The 19,930-nt window shown below is 40.4% G+C and overlaps 1 protein-coding gene across 3 annotated transcripts in view; it reads left to right on the top strand.

Moving 5' to 3' along the window:
- The window catches only part of SLC26A3 (solute carrier family 26 member 3), a 39,678-nt gene that overhangs the window by 2,712 nt on the left and 17,036 nt on the right, over positions 1-19,930 (top strand). For 2 of the 3 annotated variants that reach the window (XM_002751742.4, XM_035254103.3), the window contains exons 2-11: positions 6,841-7,057; positions 7,559-7,698; positions 9,809-9,919; positions 10,174-10,355; positions 11,684-11,848; positions 13,492-13,644; positions 14,102-14,184; positions 17,636-17,783; positions 17,895-18,008; positions 18,114-18,191. In XM_002751742.4, coding sequence (XP_002751788.1) covers positions 6,927-7,057; positions 7,559-7,698; positions 9,809-9,919; positions 10,174-10,355; positions 11,684-11,848; positions 13,492-13,644; positions 14,102-14,184; positions 17,636-17,783; positions 17,895-18,008; positions 18,114-18,191 — 1,305 coding nt within the window. In that variant the 5' untranslated portion in view covers positions 6,841-6,926. Of the gene's footprint in view, positions 1-6,838; positions 7,058-7,558; positions 7,699-9,808; positions 9,920-10,173; positions 10,356-11,683; positions 11,849-13,491; positions 13,645-14,101; positions 14,185-17,635; positions 17,784-17,894; positions 18,009-18,113; positions 18,192-19,930 lie in introns of those variants that run through there. The other variant, XM_054237402.2, reaches the window with a different exon arrangement.

The following is a 19,930-nucleotide window of genomic DNA, read 5'->3' as shown; positions in this document are numbered from 1 at the left end:
TATATCATTTATATGTCATTTGCTCATAGTTCAGTTTATTTCAACAAACTTTCTTTTATACTTACTATGTCATAGGACCTATGCAAAAGGGGGAAAAATGGTTAAGATTTGGGCCTGGCCCTTGGGAAACTCAGTCTTAAAGGGGAGTGAAACATAAATAATGACCATACTGTATGACATGGAATAGACATATATACAAGGTACTTACAAGAAGGAAATGCTTAGCTCTGTCTAGGGATACCAAGAAGGCTTTCCATCATTTTCTTATCTTCTACAACTGTGTTAGACACTGAATTCCTTACAAACAATAGGTTGATACATGTTTGTTGAAGGAATGAAGAAATGAATTAATGGTCAGCTGAGTTGTTTTTTAGAGACAGGGTCTCTTTATGTTGGCCAGGCTGGTCTTGAACTCCTGGCCTTAAGCAATCCTCCCACCTCAGCCTCCCAATGTGCCAGGATTACAGGCATGAGCCACTGAGCCCAGCTGTGCTGAGTATTTTTAAGAATGAATTGGAATCTACCAAGTGTTGGAGGAGAAGAACACAGACGAAATCATGTGTACAAAGACACAGAGCTGTTAAATATCACAATGTGTTAGGAACCAGCTGCAATTGTGAAGGAGGAATGAAGAAGCTTGCGAGATAGACCAGAACCAAAACAGGAAGGGCCTTGTATGCCCTTCTAGGAAGCTCAGATAGATAGATTATCTTAAAACTAGGTTAAAATAAACGGATAAGAATGGAAAACTGCTACTTCTAAAGATAAGCTCAGGATAAACATAAAGTCATAGAAAAGTTGGCAGCACTAACATTTTCCAACAGGTTCCAGCTGACTTTTGTCATGTGAACCAGTTGTAAATTCAGTCTAGTCAATATTAAGCTCACTCCTGAGACTGTTACCTATGACCTTAAGGCTAAGAAGTCTCCCTTTGTATACTCTCAGTTTTGAGAACAGCCCTAGAAGGAAAATAATGGCCTCCTCCTTTTGCCATTAGAATATTGAAGGGTTGGGCTGGGTGCAGAGGCTTACACCTGTAATCCCAGCATTTTGAGAGACCAAGGCAGGCGGATCACTTGAGGCCAGGAGTTCGAGACCAGCCTGGCCAACACAAGAAAACCATGTCTCTACTAAAAATACAAAAAATTAGCCAGGCATGATGATGGGTGCCTGTATTCCCAGCTACTAGGAGGCTAAAGCAGGAGAATCACTTGAACCTGGGAGGTGGCGGGTGCTGTGAGCCAAGATTGCACCACTGCACTCCAGCATCCAGCCTGGGAGACAGAGCAAGACTCCATCTCAAAACAAAGAAGAAGAAGAAGAAGAAAAGGGAAAAAAAAGAAAATTAAAGGCTTGCATCACTGGCTCATAGCAAACACAGTTAAAATATGGTGAGGCAAGGATTTGAAACCTGGTCTGCTTAGTTGCCAAAGTCTACTCTTTTCTATCTTTCTTTTTTTTAAATCTCTCTCTTTTTTTTTTTTGAAATGGAGTCTCACTCTGTCACTCAGGCTGGAGTGCAATGGTGTGATCTCAGTTCACTGCAACCTCTGCCTCACGAGTTTAAGTGATTCTCCGGCCTCAGCCTCCTGAGTAGCTGGGATTACAGGTGGCTAATTTTTACATTTTTAGTAGAGATGGGGTTTCACCATGTTGGTCAGGCTGGTCTTGAACTCCCGACCTCGTGATCTGCCCGCCTCGGCCTCCCAGTGCTGAAATTACAGGCATGAGCTACTGTGCCTGGCCAAGTCTCACTCTTTTGTGTTGTACCTCCCAATTAAATTAGATTTGACTTCCTTTTTCAGCGTCTTGGACAATGTGGTAATAGAAGTGATGGAAAATAATAGTAACAATTATTTCCCACCCCAGCTTCTGACCCCTTCTGAGCTCTCTTTACCAACCTCCGTGCTGAGACCCCTCCCCTCCAAACACCACTCCAGTCCCCTCTCATTCTGATGCCATCATTTCCCTGCTTCCATCCAGCCTTACACTAACCAGAATGTGGAGCTTCTTGTGTGCTTGATTTCTGATTCCTCTCTGGCTGCTGATGGAGACCCCTCTCAAGGTGCTCACTGGAGCAATTATTTTGTTTGTTCTTCCATCTCTCACCCACTCCCCCAAGTAGTTATCAGGACACTGCTGTATTTCCCATTGTCCAAGGACTAATTCATGAAATAGGGCTGGTTTACCTGTTGTTTTCCACTGACTGGCTCAGGGATATTTTGAGATTCCCAAGGTGAGTCATGTTTTCAGCAGATTTCAGGCACAGTATGGCATTTTCAGTGATGCCTCTATGAAAGCCTTCCTCAGCCTGAACAGCTATGGAGGGATGATGCTACTGAGAGCTGCCTTGTCTAAGAGTGGAGGCATCTAATGTGACTGCAGAGGGGCTGGGAGGTGTTCTGCACCCTTGCTCGTCTGCTGGCTTCAAACGATCACTAACTGAAGACAAATACTAGCATTGCTTATCAGCATCTTGGTTCAAATTAGTTGTTTCCCAGCAAAAAGGGCAGACCTCTGAAAGACTAAAACACAGAATAGATAAACACTGAGTGGAAAGGTCAGGGTCCTAAGACACTTGTCAGCAGAGTGGGGCAGGCAGGATGGAGGTTCCCATAACTGGAGGCCAGGCTGCAGGTTGAAAATGGGTAGAATTTGGAGGGGTAGGGAGGTATGTACATGACAATCCCTAGAAATATCAAAAACTTGTTAATAAAAGGGAATAGTTAAATTGAGAAATTGAACTTCAGAAATTAATCCCAGGGTTAAATTTCTGCCCAAAAAATAAAAAGCAGAGAACAACAATATGTATGACTAAGCCACAGCACCAAGGGATGTGGGTATATGGATGTCTATGTGTGTGTCTGTGTATGTAATATATATGTGTATATATGTCAACAAAATCATAAAAAGCACATTAAAGGGAAGCAAACGAAAGTGGAAATATATACAAATAAGGCTTGAAGTTCTAAAATTAGTAAGGGAAAGGGACCCTGAGAATGAATTTCAATCCCTCCAAATCCACTGACCCCCTAAGAAACCCAGAGATCCATGAAAAATAGAACATCAAAAGACATCAATATGGGCGTAATATTTGAAATGGGAATTGTAATTCCAGGAACCAGAAAAAAGTGTTTTCCAAGAATTTCTGGTGAAAACATAACTTGTTCAGGTGAAAAAAAAAGTTAAGAAAATCTCTTTTGAATTCCTAATTAAAGTAGGTTATGCTCAAGAATCTCAGAAATGATGACATGGAGAATGCCATTAATTTATGACTATCTGGAACATCTCTTCAGCAGAGGCTCCATTGGGGTAGTTGGTTCAGAGGCCAGCATTGTATGTAACATGTATAGCTTTTGGAAGTGGGGATGGGTACAAGGGGAAAAAAGAAAGGCTGGAATGCAGCCCTCAAGTCTGGAAATAATTCTTTTTTTTCTTGTTTTTTTGAGATGGAATCTTGCTCTGTCACCCAGGCTGGAGTGCATGGCGCAATCTCAGCTCACTGCAACCTCCACCTCCCAGGTTCAAGCAATTCTCCTGTCTCAGCCTCCTGAGTAGCTGGGAATATAGGTGCCCACTACCATGCCTGGCTAATTTTTTTTTATTTTTAGTAGAGATGGGGTTTCACTATGTTGGTCAGGCTGGTCTCACACTCCTGACCTCAAGTGATCCACCCGCCTTGGCCTCCCAAAGTGCTGGGATTACAGGCTTGAGCCACCACACCCATCCAGAAAGATTTCTTAAGCTTCCCTGATTCCTTCCCTGAGCAGGCAGTCACCTTGCAGGCAGTGCTGGAGTGTGAGGAGGAGGAGGCTTTTAATGGCAGGCCAGCCAGAGTTCAGACTCCTGATCCAGCTGTAGGTATAAGAAAGCCCATTAAAGAGACAGCCATAGCCATCCTCAGAGAAGAAGCTGATCAGAAATGAAGTTATATTTCTCACATCACTGTCATCAGCAAAAAAAAAAAAAAACTATAACTTAGCAGAGAGAAAACATACAACAGCCAGAAGAATATAAGTACCTTCAAGATCTTTTTTAGTGAAGATGACTAATAACTTCCTGTGAACTCCTTGAGGAAAGCAAGTACAGAGTAATCTTTCTTTTTTTCCCGTTCATAGCACCATCTGACAGAAGTACAAAAACATAGTGCTGAAGTCTTCTTCATCCTAAGGTTGGCTAGGTTGGATCCTTGACAGGGTTAAAGCTGCTCTTATAAGATACAGCAGATACCTTTGTGAGAAATCCAATTGTCATAAGTGATGCACCATAGATTAGAACTTAATTATTAATGCTCCAACCATGTTGCTGGTAATCAGCAAAAAAAAGACAAAAATCTATGCTATGTACCACAATGCGCAAGTCATCTCCACTTTGTGAGCAAGTTCTTCTGACAATGGGAAGTTCTATTTAGTTGGTGGGATTTGACCTCTGACGTGTGGGTGAAGAGATGGAAGAGGGGATAGAAACTAAAGAGAAAACAAGCACTTGAGAGTGGCAGGGGAGGAGAGGCCCAGAAGGCACAGCGAAGGTGGATCTAAATGTCATTACCGAAGCCCTGGTGGTGCACCAATCAGCTACTTGGGAGGCTGAGGCAGAAGAATTGCTTAAGCCCAGGAGTTTGAGGCCAGCCTGGGCAACATATGGAAGATCCCCATCTCTACTAAAATATTTTAAAAATTAGCCAGGCATGGTGGTCCACACCTGTAGTCCCAGCTACTCAGAAGACAGGAGGACCACTTGAGCCTAGGAGTTAAGAGGCCATAGTGAGCTATGATTGCACCACTATACTCTACCCCAAGTGACAGTGAAATCCTGTCTCTACTAATAACAATAATAAAGAAGTCATAACTAAGCTCAAAGAAACTCAAATTCTGAAGGTCAAGCCAGAGATTTGGGGTGCAGTACACTGTGGTCAGAAGTCAGCACAGAGGACTTTAGAGGAGGCTAGGAAATAGGGTGGGAAAGAAAAATCAGTGATGAAAGAGAAGTCAAGTAGGGCCAGCAGTAGAGGCCAGCATCTGATTCCTGGCTATAACTTGAGCAGTACAAACATGCCTAAAATCCCATAAGGTATATGAGGCCATGGTGTAACAAGATACAATTTAGTGTGAGATAATTCTATTAATCACTGTGATTGAAGTGGAGGAACTACCAAGACCAGCTCGGTTGTGGAGACCCCCACCCAGGCAGCGCTGAAGGAATTAAGAAACAAAGAACAGCAAAATGAAACATCAGGGGGCTAACAGCCTTCGGAGCTGAGCACCTCAGGGGCTGACAGCCTTCCCAGCTTAGAGCCTCAGGGGGCTAACAGCCTTCAGAGCTGAGCATCTCAAGGGGACTCTGAACAGGTGATTATTATTAACGACCAGATAGTCTGGGTTTTCTCATAGAATAAAAATAAACTAGGCAGGCACCTGGTGCCTGCTTACCACTGATCAAAGACGAACTAGAAAGAATTCTCCACTAGGGAGCCACTGGGGGCAGGGTCACATATCCTGTGCTTAAAGAACTAGTTTAACTGGTGTATGATATACAAATACTGTTTACTACTTTAGAATACCCTGAGCGGTTTTCTACTTGGGGAGCCAGCTCAGTTTTCCTTGCTGTCACTCTCAGCAAACAATATAGTCAATCATACACTCAGCAAGGAACAAAACTTGGGCATTATGAGTAGTAATACAGAACCAAGATTAGAGGGAAAAATGCTAGAAGTTACTTGGAATGTTCTTCAATAATGTTTATATTGAATAATAGAGAAGTTGCATGACATAGAAAAGATAGCAAAGGAGTCTGAAAATGCAGGTACCATTTTTACTGTTTTACAAGCTGTATGTCCCAAGAAAAAGCATTTCTATTTTAGTGTGGGTTCAGGGTGTGTGTGATTATCTTCTCAGTTGTAAGAAGAAAATAATAATAATAAAATAATAAGAGTAACTGCCTCAAAAAATTGTGAAGGCTAACTTGGTAATGTGCATTTAAAATTTTTGTAAAATTGATTTTTAAGTATAATAGAAACAGGATTGAGATAAAAATAAAAAGCTTAAACATCTTGTGTAGAAAATGCTAACAATTAAAATAATAACTACCCTTTAGTGAATGCCTACAGTGTGTTAGACTTACGCTAGATGTTTTGGACACCTTGTTTAATCTTCACAGTCACCAGAAACTTGAATATCTTTATCCCCATTATGCAGGCAAGGCTCAGAGACGTTAAGTAACTTGCCCACAATCATTCCTTTAAAAAGACCTTATCACTCATGAATGAAGTAACCTAATAATATCTAGTTTGTTCCATAGTTTCCTTAACTATAAACTGTAAAACTCTAACTCCCAGAAACAATAAGGAAATAACTGAAATAGATAATACCTTTGAATTACACAAATTTTCAATTTTACAAGGTAAAAAAATCAAATTTTAAAATTCTGATGGGTAAATTGGAACAGCCTGGACTGGAGTTAGGGGCAATAAATAGATTTTAAATCTAATCCGTCTGAATACTCCAATACCTTAACTTTGGAAACATTTCTTGGAAAAAAAGATGAGAGGATCTTGCTTTGCAAGTAAAAAAATTGACTCAGTGATTCATAAATTCAGTCAATTTTGTTACTTTGTGGCAGATTAAAAAAATAAATAAATAAAAGCTCTTGTTTACCTACCTAAAAAAGCCATGTCCCGTTCGCTGGAATAAAATATCGCTGTCACAAAACACAATCTAGGTCCCTTAATCCTGCCTTTTTTGATCTGAAAAGGTGGTAACATTCCGTTCAGAGCTCACTCATCTGTAAATTGCATCGCATTATCTCTGAGTTATTTAAGAAGCAAACTCTGTTTGGTTTCAGGCATTTTAAACTGCTAAGGCAAGAAGAAGTGTTCACCACATATTTCCAAAGGTCTTCAACTTGCCAGAGCCAACAGAAGAATCAAAATGATTGAACCCTTTGGGAATCAGTATATTGTGGCCAGACCAGTGTATTCTACAAATGCTTTTGAGGAAGAACATAAAAAGAGAGACAGACCTCATAAGACATTTCTGGATCATCTCAAGGTGTGTTGTAGGTAAGATATTTTTTAAGATATTGGCATTAGGAATATATTTTTGAAGCACTTTCATGTAAATTTTTTCACTTTCCAACTCTCCTTTCTGGCTCTATTCCACAGCCTACGGTCCTTTCCTCTTTGGTTCCCAAACCTCCTACTCCCTCTCAGAGTTGGAAAGGTAGTGTTTAAAATGAACCCCACCTCAGCTTATCAACACAGTCTTTCCAAATCAGACAACTAACAGATGGGACAGAGGCAAATTCTCCTTTGAAATATTGCATGATTCAAGCTGAGGAGGACAAATAAGCTCTATTATGGTTAAAGAAAAGCAGGCATTTTTTAAAATCCTTTGTTGGTGACCAGAGGGCAGCTGACTATGGGTAAAGAATATTACTGGGAGTGAAATTACTAGTTTAATCTTTAGCATATTACTATCTTTACCAATTTCCCACCTACAGTTAGGTACTAAATTTAATGTTTGATATTAATTGACTGACCTGTGGCTTTGCATGTTTTCAGCTGTTCTACACAAAAGGCCAAGAGAATTGTCCTCTCTTTGCTCCCCATAGCATCTTGGTTGCCAGCATACCGGTTTAAGGAATGGTTACTCAGTGACATCGTTTCTGGTATCAGTACAGGGATGGTGTCCGTACTACAAGGTAACTTTTTTTTTCAATATAATTCATATACCATAACATTTATCCTTTGAATGTGTACAACTCAGGGGCTTTCCATATATTCACTAGGTTGTGCATCTGTCACCACTAATTCCAGAACATTTTCACCACCACCACCCCCTAAAACTCTCTTACCCATTAACTTCACATCCCCCTCTCTACCCTTTCTCTATGGATTTGCCTATTCTGGATATTTCACATGAATGAAACCATGCAATACATGGCACTTTGTATCTGGTTCCTTTCATTCACTGTAATGTTTTCAAGGTTGATCCATATCGTAGCATGTATTGGTACTTCATTCCATTTTATGGACAAATAAGTATTCTATTGTATGGACATGTCCTTTTTAATCCACTCATCAGCTGATGAACATTTGAGTTGTTTCCACTTGGGGGCTATAACGAGTTAGAGTAATGGTAGTTTGGACATTTGTGTACAAATTTTTGTGTGAACATGCTTCAGTTTTCTTGGGTATATCACTAGGAATGTAATCACTGGATCATATGGTAACTCTATATTTAATCATTTGTGGAACTGCTAACTTATTTTCTAAGGTAGCTACACCATTTTAAATTTTCACTAGCAGTATATGAGGGTTCAAATGTCTCCACATCATCAACACTTGTTATTGTCCCTCTTTTTTCTTTTAGCTATCTCAGTGAGTGCGAAGTGGTATCTCATTGTGGTTTTCATTTGTATTTCTCTAATGACTGACAATATTGAGTATTTTTTTCATGTGCTTATGGGCCATTTGTATATCTTTTGAAAAATGTCTATTCAAATTTTTTACCCATTTTTAAATTGAATTATTTGTTTTTTGTTGTGGACTTGCAAGGGTTGCTTATATATTCTGGATGCCAGACCCTTGTCAGATATACAATTTGCAAATAACTTTTTCATTCTTTGAATTATTGGTTAACTTTCTTGATAGTAGCCTTTGAAGTCCACATTTTTTAATTGTAAAAGTCCAATGTATCTGTTTTTTCATTGGTTGCTTATTCCAGGGGTCTCCAATCCCCAGGCCATGGACCAGTACAGGTCCGTGGCCTGTTAGGAACTGGGCCATACAGCAGGAGGTGAGTGGCAGGTGAGCAAGTGAAGCTTCATCTATATTTACAGCCACTCCTCATTGCTCTCATTACCACCTGAGCTCCACATCCTGTCAGATCAGGGGCAACATTCGATTCTCATAGGAGTGCAAAACCTGTCGTGAACTGTGCATGCAAGGGATCTAGGTTGTGTGCTCCTTATGAGAATCTAATATCTGATGATTTGTCACTGTCACCCATCACCTCCAGTTGGGACCATCTAGTTGCAGGAAAACATGCTCAGGGCTCCCACTGATTCTACATTATGGTGAGTTGTATAATTATTCTATTATATATTCCAGTATAATAATAATAGAAATAAAGTACACAAAAAACGTAATACACTTGAATCATTCCCAAAACATCTCTCCTTCCCTGGTCAGTGGAAAAGTTATCTTCCACCAAATTAGTCTCTCGTGACAAAAAGGTTAGGGACCACTGGTTTATGCCACAGGTGTCATTTCTTTCTTTTTTTTTTTTTTTTTTTGAGACAGAGTTTCGCTGTTGTTACCCAGACTGGAGTGCAATGGCACAATCTCAGCTCACCCCACCTCCGCCTTCTGGGTTCAAGCAATTCTCCTGCCTCAGCCTCCCAAGTAGCTGGGACTACAGGCGTACACTACCATGCCCAGCTAATTTTTGTATTTTTAGTAGAGACGGGGTTTCACCTTGTTGACCAGGATGGTCTCGATCTCTTGACCTCATGATCCACCCACCTCAGCCTCCCAAAGTGCTAGGATTATAGGCGTGAGCCACCGCGCCCGGCCCACAGGTGTCATTTCTAAGAAACCATTGACAAATCCAAGGTCACAAAGATTTATGCCTATGCTTTCTTCTAAGAGTTTTATAGTTTTAGTTCTTATGTTTACATCTTTAATACATTTTGAATTAATGAGGCAACTTATTTTTAGGTTCCAATCCTAAATACCTTAAGAACGAAATGAGAATGTCTTTGATTCCTCTTGCACAAAATAAGGACCCTGCTGCTTGTGTATTTACAGGTTTAGCATTTGCTCTGCTGGTCACCATCCCCCCAGTCCATGGGTTGTATGCAGCCTTTTTCCCAATCATAGTCTACCTTTTCTTCGGCACTTCCAGACACCTCTCTGTGGGTAAGTCAGTTACTGAGCTCATTAATGCTCACATTGTTTTTCTTTATGAATTTTATTGGTCATACATTGTATCAATTCCAAATTGCACATAATCCAGGAGAAGAATCATGGTCTTCTGTGAGAATTAGGACCAGGTTTGAGAAGGAAGGCAGGGTCACAGATGGCAGTCATTTTATATGCTCTTATTCTGTGGTTGAAAGACAATATGCTTTAGGGAGGCGTATACTGACCATGATTCACCCACTGTTAATTAGGTCCGTTTCCAATTCTGAGTACGATGGTGGGAATAGCAGTTTCAAGAATGGTCCCAGATACCAGTATAACTACTCCGGAATTGTCTAACAGCTCAATGAGTAATGGGCTCAATGATTCATTACTGAACGACAGGAAGGTGGTGGTGGCAGCAACAGTCTCACTGTTTTCTGGAATCATCCAGGTGAGCACCTTCTCAAGTAACTTGCCCACTTCAATCTGTTTGCCTTGACTGGTACACATCTCCCCCTGCCACCTTTCCCTGTCTTCCCTTTGTTTTTTCTCCCCTCTGCCACCTTTCCCTGTCTTCCCTTTGGTTTGTGTTCCTCCTCACAGCCCAGAGGAAATAATGTAAGAAGGGTCACTCACCACAGCCAGGGGGAGAGGAGTGGGTCAGTGGTACAAAAATGAATGAATGTGGGTCTAGACAGGAAGAAGGGGAATAGAGAGGCACAAACAGTGACAAGTGAAATGCTTCAACATGTATCTGGGAATTGATAGAGTCAAGAAACCTAACTGTATGCAAGAAATCGTCATACTGGTGGCTTTGGAATCTTTTCTTTAACGCTTCAGCAACTATAATCTAGTCGGAAGGGACAGGGGCTTGGCATTGTTCATGTCAATTTTGGGGAAAACTGAAGAGGATTATGATGGTGTCTAAAGCCTCACTCCCAAGCCGTATGCTGACACCCCTGCTGAATCAGGAAAATGTCATGGACTTTTTGAGATGTTGCCTAAGTTTATGGATAATGATATTATTGGTTAAGACCATTTCTTAAAGAAAGAAAAAGCCGATTTCTACAAGGACATAAGCAGATGTCTTATTGACAGTTTGATTAGGTTTTTCTAATACATTTCTGAATCTAGTATAGAAATGGAACCCATTGGGCTTTGTGCAGCCACAGCTCTGGCTGCATTCTGGAAACATGAGCAGAAAGGCAGGTCAATTATCCAAGGGAAGGAGAAACCACCCAATTTGCTTATTACAAAACAATGATGCTTTAAGGGGGGATTAACCATCCTTTCCCCAGCTAGAACGAAGCACTTCTGATGTCCAGTATGCAATTATGTATTTCTTAAGCAAGTTGAGCAACTTTGAGGAAATATGAATAGACACTTATTCGTGCATGCTCCAGCAGCTAGAAAGTATAACTTAAAATTACATCAGCAAATTTATGAGGGCTGATGCTAGGTCAGATTCTGCTAGAAAAGGCCTATCAAAAACACCACACTTAAAAATAAGGGTAGGTGAATAAGCGTGTTACTTCTTTGGGGCAAACTAGACTTATATCCTATGTGAATACCACGTAATGTTCTGCCTGGTGGATGGGGTGGAAGGGAAGGAGAAGGAGGAGCCCTGGATGGGAGGTATCCCAGGAGGCAGGGCCATTTGCTTCTTCAAGGCATATACATACAGGTTCAGCCTTTACATTTTGTACAATATTATTTAAGTTGTGGGTCTTTGCGTTTGCTGAGGCAAAGATCCAACAAAGGCTTTTGTTCTCATTCCAGTTGGCCCTGGGGGTTCTGCGGATCGGATTTGTAGTAATATACTTATCTGAGTCCCTCATCAGTGGCTTCACTACTGCTGCCGCTGTTCATGTTTTGGTTTCCCAGCTCAAATTCATCCTTCAGCTGCAAGTCCCATCACACACTGATCCATTTTCAATTTTCAAAGTAAGTATTTCTTGCATTTGAAAAATACTGAAATATGTGAAACACTGCTGTGCTCTGGAGAGCTTTCCTTTAATGCCTCGCCATGGGGTTTACCTACAGGTTGGAAAATTTATTCATATTATTTAAAAAGTAAAGCCAGGCATAATGGCTCATACCTGTAATCCCAGCATTTTGGGAGCCTGAGGCAGGAGGATCACTTGAGCCCAGGAGTTCAAGACCAGCCTGTGTAATAAAGTGAAACCCTGCCTTTACAAAAAATAAAATAATTAGCTGGGCATGCTGGCACATGTCTGTAGTCCCAGATTCTTGGGAGGCTGAGGCAGAGGTTCCCTTGGCCAAGAGTTAGAGGCACAGTGAGCTCTGATTATACCACTGCACTCCAGCCTGGGCAACAGAGAGAGACTCGGTCTCACAAAAAAAGAAAAGAAAAAGCAAGAGAACTATACTGAAAACCAACCACGTCTACCATCCAGCTAATGTTAACAACAAATTAAGTAATACTTTTCTTAGACTTGACTCAAGTATTTTCTACCCCCGCCAAAAATCTATGTTTTAAAACCTTTATCATTTTGTCCCAAGTTTAAAAATGTTTCCTAAAATCTTATTTTGAAAAGAACTTTGTTAATTGAATTATGATGTTTTCCTATTTCTGAGCAAACAGGACTCATTCTTTATAATTGAAGTTCTTGGGTATTTTTTGCATCCTGTTTAGAAAACAAAAGAAAATTGACTGATATGTAGATAGGGCAGCAGTTCTCCTCTCCTCCAGAGGATGCAAAGAACAGATAGTATTCTTAGTTTTAAAATTTGGGACAAAATGGTAAAGCTTTTAATAACAGATTTTTTGGGGGGGGGGAATACTTGAGTCAAATATAAAAGAAGTGTTACTTAATTTTTGTTGTTGACATTAGCTGGATGGTAGATGTATTTGATTTTTAAGAACTCCCAACAGTCTTTGAACGTTAAGACAGAGCTTGCTCCACATTGGAACCAATACTCTCTTAGCTCCATCCAGAGGTATTCCAGAAATGGAGTGTTCTAGAAGCAATTTGGGATCCAGTTTTGGCCTGCTTGAGCTTTTCTGGGTACGTGAATATGGAACCCAACCAGCTTCAAGACGTAAGACCATGCATAGTGCACAGTTAGCCAGAAAACTATTTCCCAAAAGTGACATAGAGAGTCAGCTAAGAAATGCGAGGGGGTCTAAACCCAAAAGTAAAGGCCAGGAATTGAGCATGGTAAGCAAAACTATCAAAGATCAGAAATTACTCCCTGGACAGAATACTGATGGCTGTGAAATAAAAAATGATGACTAAAGAGACCTAAGGGCAGGAGACCAGTTGTAAAAATGTGAAAAATATCCAACAAAATTTGACACTAGCCAAAGACAGTCTCAGTGAAAATGGCAAAAGCATCCTTAAACTAGTGTGCCGCCTGCACTATGCTAACTTACTCTTCTCATATCTCCATTGCTACTTTCTACAATTTCACATTCACAGTTAAACATGAGCAGAACAGGAAATCGCTATCAGTATCTGTCAGTCCTTTTGCTTCCATATTTATTTTTATTTGCTTGGAGATGTGTTGTATCCAAATTACGCATTAATATAGGGTTTTGGTGGTTTTTGTTTTTATAATTGTAGGTACTAGAGTCCATATTCACACAAATAGAGAAGACTAATATTGCAGACCTGGTGACAGGTCTGATTGTCCTCTTGGTTGTATTCATTGTCAAAGAAATAAATCAGCGCTTCAAAGACAAACTTCCAGCGCCTATTCCAATCGAATTCATTACGGTAATGGATCATTTTCAGACTCTGTCACAGTTACTCTACTGTTTTTCTGTTGTAAGTCCTTCACCATCTGTAGCTCAGGAGGTTTCAGTGGGACAGAAGGCATCTCTGCAGTTCCTGGGCATGATATTTAGCGTGACTTTCTTTTCATTCAGAATTTAATAACTTCCTCTTATGATTTTGTGTTAATTTTTTCCACGTGAGACAAGGCGAGTGACAAGACAAGAGAGCAAGACCTTTGACAAAATGTGGTGGCAGAGCCATCTGAATTAAAGCTGCGGTTCTCAATTCTGGCGGCATGTTAGATATAATTGCCTCCAAATTTCTTAAAAAGTAACAAAGCCTGGGCTGCAGTTCTTACTTAACAGGTGCAGAAGTGGGTTTTGGCAATATATTTTTTTTCAAGCAATATATTTTTTTCATCTCACATTTCTAACTTGGGCCATTTGCAACTTTGCAGACTGTGATCGCAACAGGTGTATCCTATGGCTTTGACTTTGAAACCAGGTTTAATGTGTCTGTGGTTGGGAACATGGAACCTGGGTAAGTGTGTCTTCGATGATGGCATCACCATGCACTAAGCAGAGAGTTAGCAGTAGTGACGGGAGAGGTACAATCCAAACTGCAGGTCACCCTCCAGTAACCCTCATCAGAATCCTCCCTGCCCCCTGCATCCCTGAGGAAGGCTCACTGCTTTCCTTCTAGGAAGAAGCTACAAAGAAAGGCAAGGTCTGCAGTTCTTTTTTTCTTTTTGTCAGCTTCCCCACAATGAATGCAGTTCTTAATATCAGAAAGTTTCTCCTTGAGGAAGAACTCACAAACCAGACAAGCAGGGACTCAGACCAGGAGAAACTCACATGAAAGTAAAAGTTAGCCAAGTAGTGAAAGTAGGAAAATAGGCAAAGTAAGCCCGGGTGTAGTGGCCTATGCCTGGAATCCCAGCACTTTTGGAGGCTGAGATGGGAGGACTGCTTGAGCCCAGGAGTTCAAGACCAGTCTGGGCAACACAGCAAGACCCTCATCTCTTGTTGTTTTTTCAAAAAATATAAGTAATAAAATAAAGAAAAATAGGCACAAAGAAACCACTTCTCCTGACAAAGAAACACGAAGTGAAACCAGATTTCCTTGTCCATAAATTACTATAAACAATATGTAATGCTTTGTTTGAAGTTCCTGGAGGCAAGTTCTGAAAGTTCAAAAGAGACACTGAAGGAACACAGGCATGCCAAGCGAGCGGCCCCGATAGCACACTCTGTCCTTTTTCGCAATCAGATTCAAAACAAGAGCAGAGAGCAAGTTTTCCCACCACAAAAGGATGAGAAGTCTGGTTTGTACAAGAACTTTAAAATGTATTCCATTACATTCAGTGAATTGAGAAGGAAGATCATTTTGTGCTGTTTCTTCTAACTACGGTCTCAGTTTCTTCCAACTTACCAAGGAAAGATTGTTTTCCTGTTTTGTTTTGTTTTTAAAAAAGACTTCTCTCCCTCTCTATGCTTAAGAAGTATTTGAGAATTCCAGAATTTTTTTTTAACTTTAAAGCAGCCAAATTCTCTTAAAAGCAAATACATATATTTTTTATTTCTTTAAAGAAAAAAAATGTTTTTATCACCAGATCTTCATGTGTTACACTTAATGAATTTCAAGCATCGCTTTCAATTTTAAAAGTTTTAAAGTGAAAATTAGGCTGAAACTGAAAGACTATTTCTAGGGTTTCCTACCATTCTGTCACTTTCAATCAATTTCACTTTATTTGAATCTCTTGGGAGACATAAACCAAATAGAAACATAAATAAATAAATAAGCACATGCAAAATCAAACAGGATCTTGTCAGGAGGGTCTGGAAAGTAAAAGATGAACTTAAGATCACTGAGTCACATTAAACACCAGTCTTACTTAGTAAGTATATTTTCAATGTCAGTGCATCTCTCTCCACAAAGTGTGTGGGGTGTGGTAGCAGGTAGTTATATTTTTAACCATTACTTTCAGCAGACAGGCAGCGTAACCTAGTAGGTAAGCTCAAGTTTTCTAGAGACAGAGTGCCTGAGATTTTATTCTAACTCACATTTTGAGCTTGAGCACATTACCAAAAGCTCTGTGCCTCAATGTCCTTGGCTGTAAAATGAGGCTAAAATAATAGCTAGCAAGGAGGATTCTTTTAAGGGGTAAGTGAGTTAATACATGTAACATGCTTAAGTGCCTGACTTATAATAAACGTTCAAAATACACTGCCATTGTTACTAGTTTAACACCTAAATTAGGTAGCAAGTACTTGAGCTTTTTACACTCTATATTTTTTTCTGGGTGATGTTTGAGTAGGTACTTTAAGTTTCTGTTGATTGCAAATAGACTATAACTGGAAGGTAGTGATTATTAATTATTGCTAACCTGCTGTTCATGAGTAGGCCACCTTAGAAATTATTTTGCAAAGTCTCATACACTAAATACAAATAATTTGGCTAAAGAAAAGTATTCATTGAAACAGTAAAGGAAACACAAGGGGTATATTCAGATTCCAGAAAGATCCTATAATAATAGCTAGTAGGCACTTTGTATTTTACAATATAAGAATAGTATTTGCATTTATTATTTGACCCTCCCACAAAACTGTGAAGAAAAGATAGTAAGGCCAGGTGCCATGGCTCACACCTGTAATCCCAACATTTGGGAGGCCAAGGTGGGTGGATCACTTGAGGTCAGGAGTTACCAGCTTGGCCAACTTGGTGAAACCCTGTCTCTACTAAAAATACAAAAATTAGCCAGGTGTGGTGGCAAGCACCTGTAGTCCCAGTTACTGGGGAGGCTGAGGTTGGGGATCTCTTGAGCCTGGAACCCAGAGCTTGCAGTGAGCTGTGTGTGCACTCCAGCCTGAGAAAGAGAAAGAGACTCCATTTAAAAAACAAAACAAAACAGAGAACAAGTGTTATTATCCTCACTTTACAAATGAGGAAATGGTGGCTTGGAGAGGGAAAGGGGCAAAGCCAGGAAATGAACCCAAATCTTTAGACTGTAAATCTTCATCAACCATTCTGTCTATGGTGTTCAGAGACCAGAACAAAAGAATAATAAGGTCCTGTTTGTTAAAAAACAAAGCAACATTCTAAGCTAACTTTTGGATTTATAATGGCATCAGAATATGGCATAATAGTACTTCTTCAAAATTAGAGTTAAATGTATTACCATAGATATTCACAAAATGTGGAACAGCAATTCAGAAAGAGTTGATTGGATCTAATTAACCTTCTAATAAGTTTGATGTCAGAAATACATGCTTATAGGAGTGGAACATTTTAGTAGATTGATGTTGAGTTTGAGATAAATGCACCTTACAATTGGTAAATATAATTGAACTGGTCTATGTTCATGAGGCATAAGCACAGAAGTGTCCCCTGTGAGTTGAAGGTTTCTCTGGCACTAGATCACTTTAAAGTGAAACCCACTCTCCATTAGGGTCATGACTGGTTCTAGCATTCCTGTGAAGTGCACGCAGAATCCAAGGCCCATTTGTTTGCCAGGAGTTTTCCATGAAAGGTCGTTATTATCAATGGAAAGAAGTTTTTTGTTTTTTTTTTGCTTTCCTTATCTCACAATTGTGTTTACTCAAGGAGCCTTCGTCTATGGTTAACTATTGGGAGCATTTTGGGTGATGCTTTGCAACCCAGTGGAACAATACAAGTGGAATAGAAGACATTTTGCAGGAAGCTTATGGGAATACATATGCACATTATAATGTGGTTTTAGTAGCAAAACCATATCTGACTTAACACTATCCTTGGACTGAATTTGCAATCTTTTACCAAATTCAGTCAGTATTGCTTTTCAGCATTAAGAAAGCAGATTCCAAAGTTGTCAGTGGAGGTAAATTCTCATTAATCATACTCCACAGTGAGACACAACTCAGCCTAGATTGCATTCATTCATTGATTTGCCCAATGAGTATATCAGTTTATCAGTTGGTTGCTGACATTCAGACTTGCTTAATTTCCATTTTAGATTTATGCCCCCTGTTACACCTGACATGCGGATTATCCCAGACACCATAGGAGATTGCTTCAGCATCGCAATCGTTGCATTTGCAGTGGCCTTTTCAGTTGCCAGCGTCTATTCCCTCAAACATGATTACCCACTTGATGGCAATCAGGTAAGTATACAACCTGCACTGGGTCTCCCTGGAAAACTTTAAATAATATTTTGCACACATAATATCAATGGTGCCACTTCTGAAAAAGGTTCCTCCTTGTTTTCCTGTCAGGAGTTAATAGCCTTGGGATTGGGTAACATAGTCGCTGGAGCATTCAGAGGATTTTCTGGGAGTACTGCCCTCTCCAGATCAGCAATTCAGGAGAGCACAGGAGGCAAAACACAGGTATGTCAAGAGCTTTGCTGAAAGCACCATCCTAGCATCAGTCACTAGAAAATCCAAGCCAGGGGAAAAATTGAGTTGGTGATGCTATTTTTTTAATCCTGACAGATTGCTGGGCTTATTTCTGCCATCATCGTGCTGATTGTCATTGTAGCCATTGGCTTTCTCCTGGAGCCTCTACAAAAGGTAACACTCTCTTTGGACAGCATCTCTCCTTTTGGTGGTAAATCAAGGACCCTGGTTCTCAAATTCTGAAAGCACAAACTAAACTAGGGAAAATGAGGTGACAAACTCTCAAGTACTCTTCTTATCCAATACTCTGTGTGAGCCAAAAATATTTATTTTCCCCTGGCAACGTGTTCTGAATGCTGGGAATACAGATGCCCAACCTGCTTTATCTCCTCTACACTCCACATGTGCACAGCTGCAAACAGAATTAATCTTAAGATAGGAGGGCATCCTGGCACCACACCTTCCACATGCATGGACTGAGTAGAGGCTTTCTTAAAGGTTAAGGTAATCAGGCCCTCTATCTAACTCAGAGAATGGTGCTACCAGCCACACAACTCATTCTTAGGAACACACCCTGAAGCTCCTAGAACTTTGGTTTAACTCCAAGACCAACATTGTCGGATTGTGAGATGGGAGTGAATAGCCAGCACAGACCTCCTAGCCCTACTCTCATGCTCCTCTATCTGTAAGTTTGAGGGTTTAGTTTAATGCGCTGTAAATTTCTGCGGCACTCAGATGTGAAACATACCATTGAACCCTGGAAAGCAAAGGCCGTCTAGGAAACAAGATGATGGTAAATACATTGTTCCTTGTGGTTTTAAGATAATTTTGAGGTGGTACATGGAGCCTTGTTAACCTCCTTCTAATCCTGGCTCTGCCATTTATTATCTGTGTGATTTTGGGCAAATTACTTAACCTTGCTGAACCTCAAGCACCACATGTGTACAAGAGGAAGGGAAATAATACCCACTGCACAGAGTGACTATAAAAGTAAATAAGATTGGCCAGGCACGGTGGCTCAGTTTGTAATCCCCACACTTTGGGAGGCTGAGGTGGGCGGATCACCTGAGGTTGTGAGTTTGAGACCAGCCTGACCAACATGGAGAAACCCCACCTCTACTAAAAATACAAAATTAGCCAGGCATGGTGGCGCATGCCTGTAATCCCAGCTACTCGGGAGGCTGAGGCAGGAGAATCACTTGAACCAGGAGGTGGTGGTTGCGGTGAGCCAAGATCGCACCACTGCACTCCAGCCTGGGCGACAAGAGCAAAATTCCATCTCAAAAAAATAAATCAATAAGATCATGTATGTGAACTACTTAGCCCAAGGTTTGGCATATGATAAACACTTGATAAATGATAGTTATTATTGTTAATAATAGTATTATTATTCTACACTGTATTACACTTCTGGCTACAAAGGACGTAGAGATATGATACAGCCCACTAATATCTGTTACCTAAGGCTGTTTCCCTTGTTGGTTGGTAGCCGAACAGCACGTTGGTCCCAGGTTTCTGGACTCCCAGTGTGGTCATCCCAGAGAGCTCACTGGCCAAATCCATCTTCAAGCAGGGCAGAGAACAATTTACCAATTCTCCACATGCAATACTTCTGATTTCAAAATAAGAAGAATGTGTTATCTCAATAAAAATAAACGCACACACACTCACCCTGCATAGAGAACTCCACACTGTCATGCTTCTCCCCAGGAGTTAACTTGGGTTCTACCTAGCCCACATCGATTTGAAGACACTAAAGAAATAACTACCACCTAAAATGCCATCTGTCTCCTGAATAAACTAGTCAAGGACATTGTCCAAGATGTTAATCAAAGACCCTGTGATAAAGGATCCTGTGATACGTTCTTTTTTAGACCATTGTGGTCAGGAATGTCTTTGTTTCACCTGAATGG

This window comes from Callithrix jacchus, chromosome 11 (assembly GCF_049354715.1).
Source record: "Callithrix jacchus isolate 240 chromosome 11, calJac240_pri, whole genome shotgun sequence".
Taxonomy (NCBI): domain Eukaryota; kingdom Metazoa; phylum Chordata; class Mammalia; order Primates; family Cebidae; genus Callithrix; species Callithrix jacchus.
This window is presented reverse-complemented; position numbering and strand designations above follow the sequence as displayed.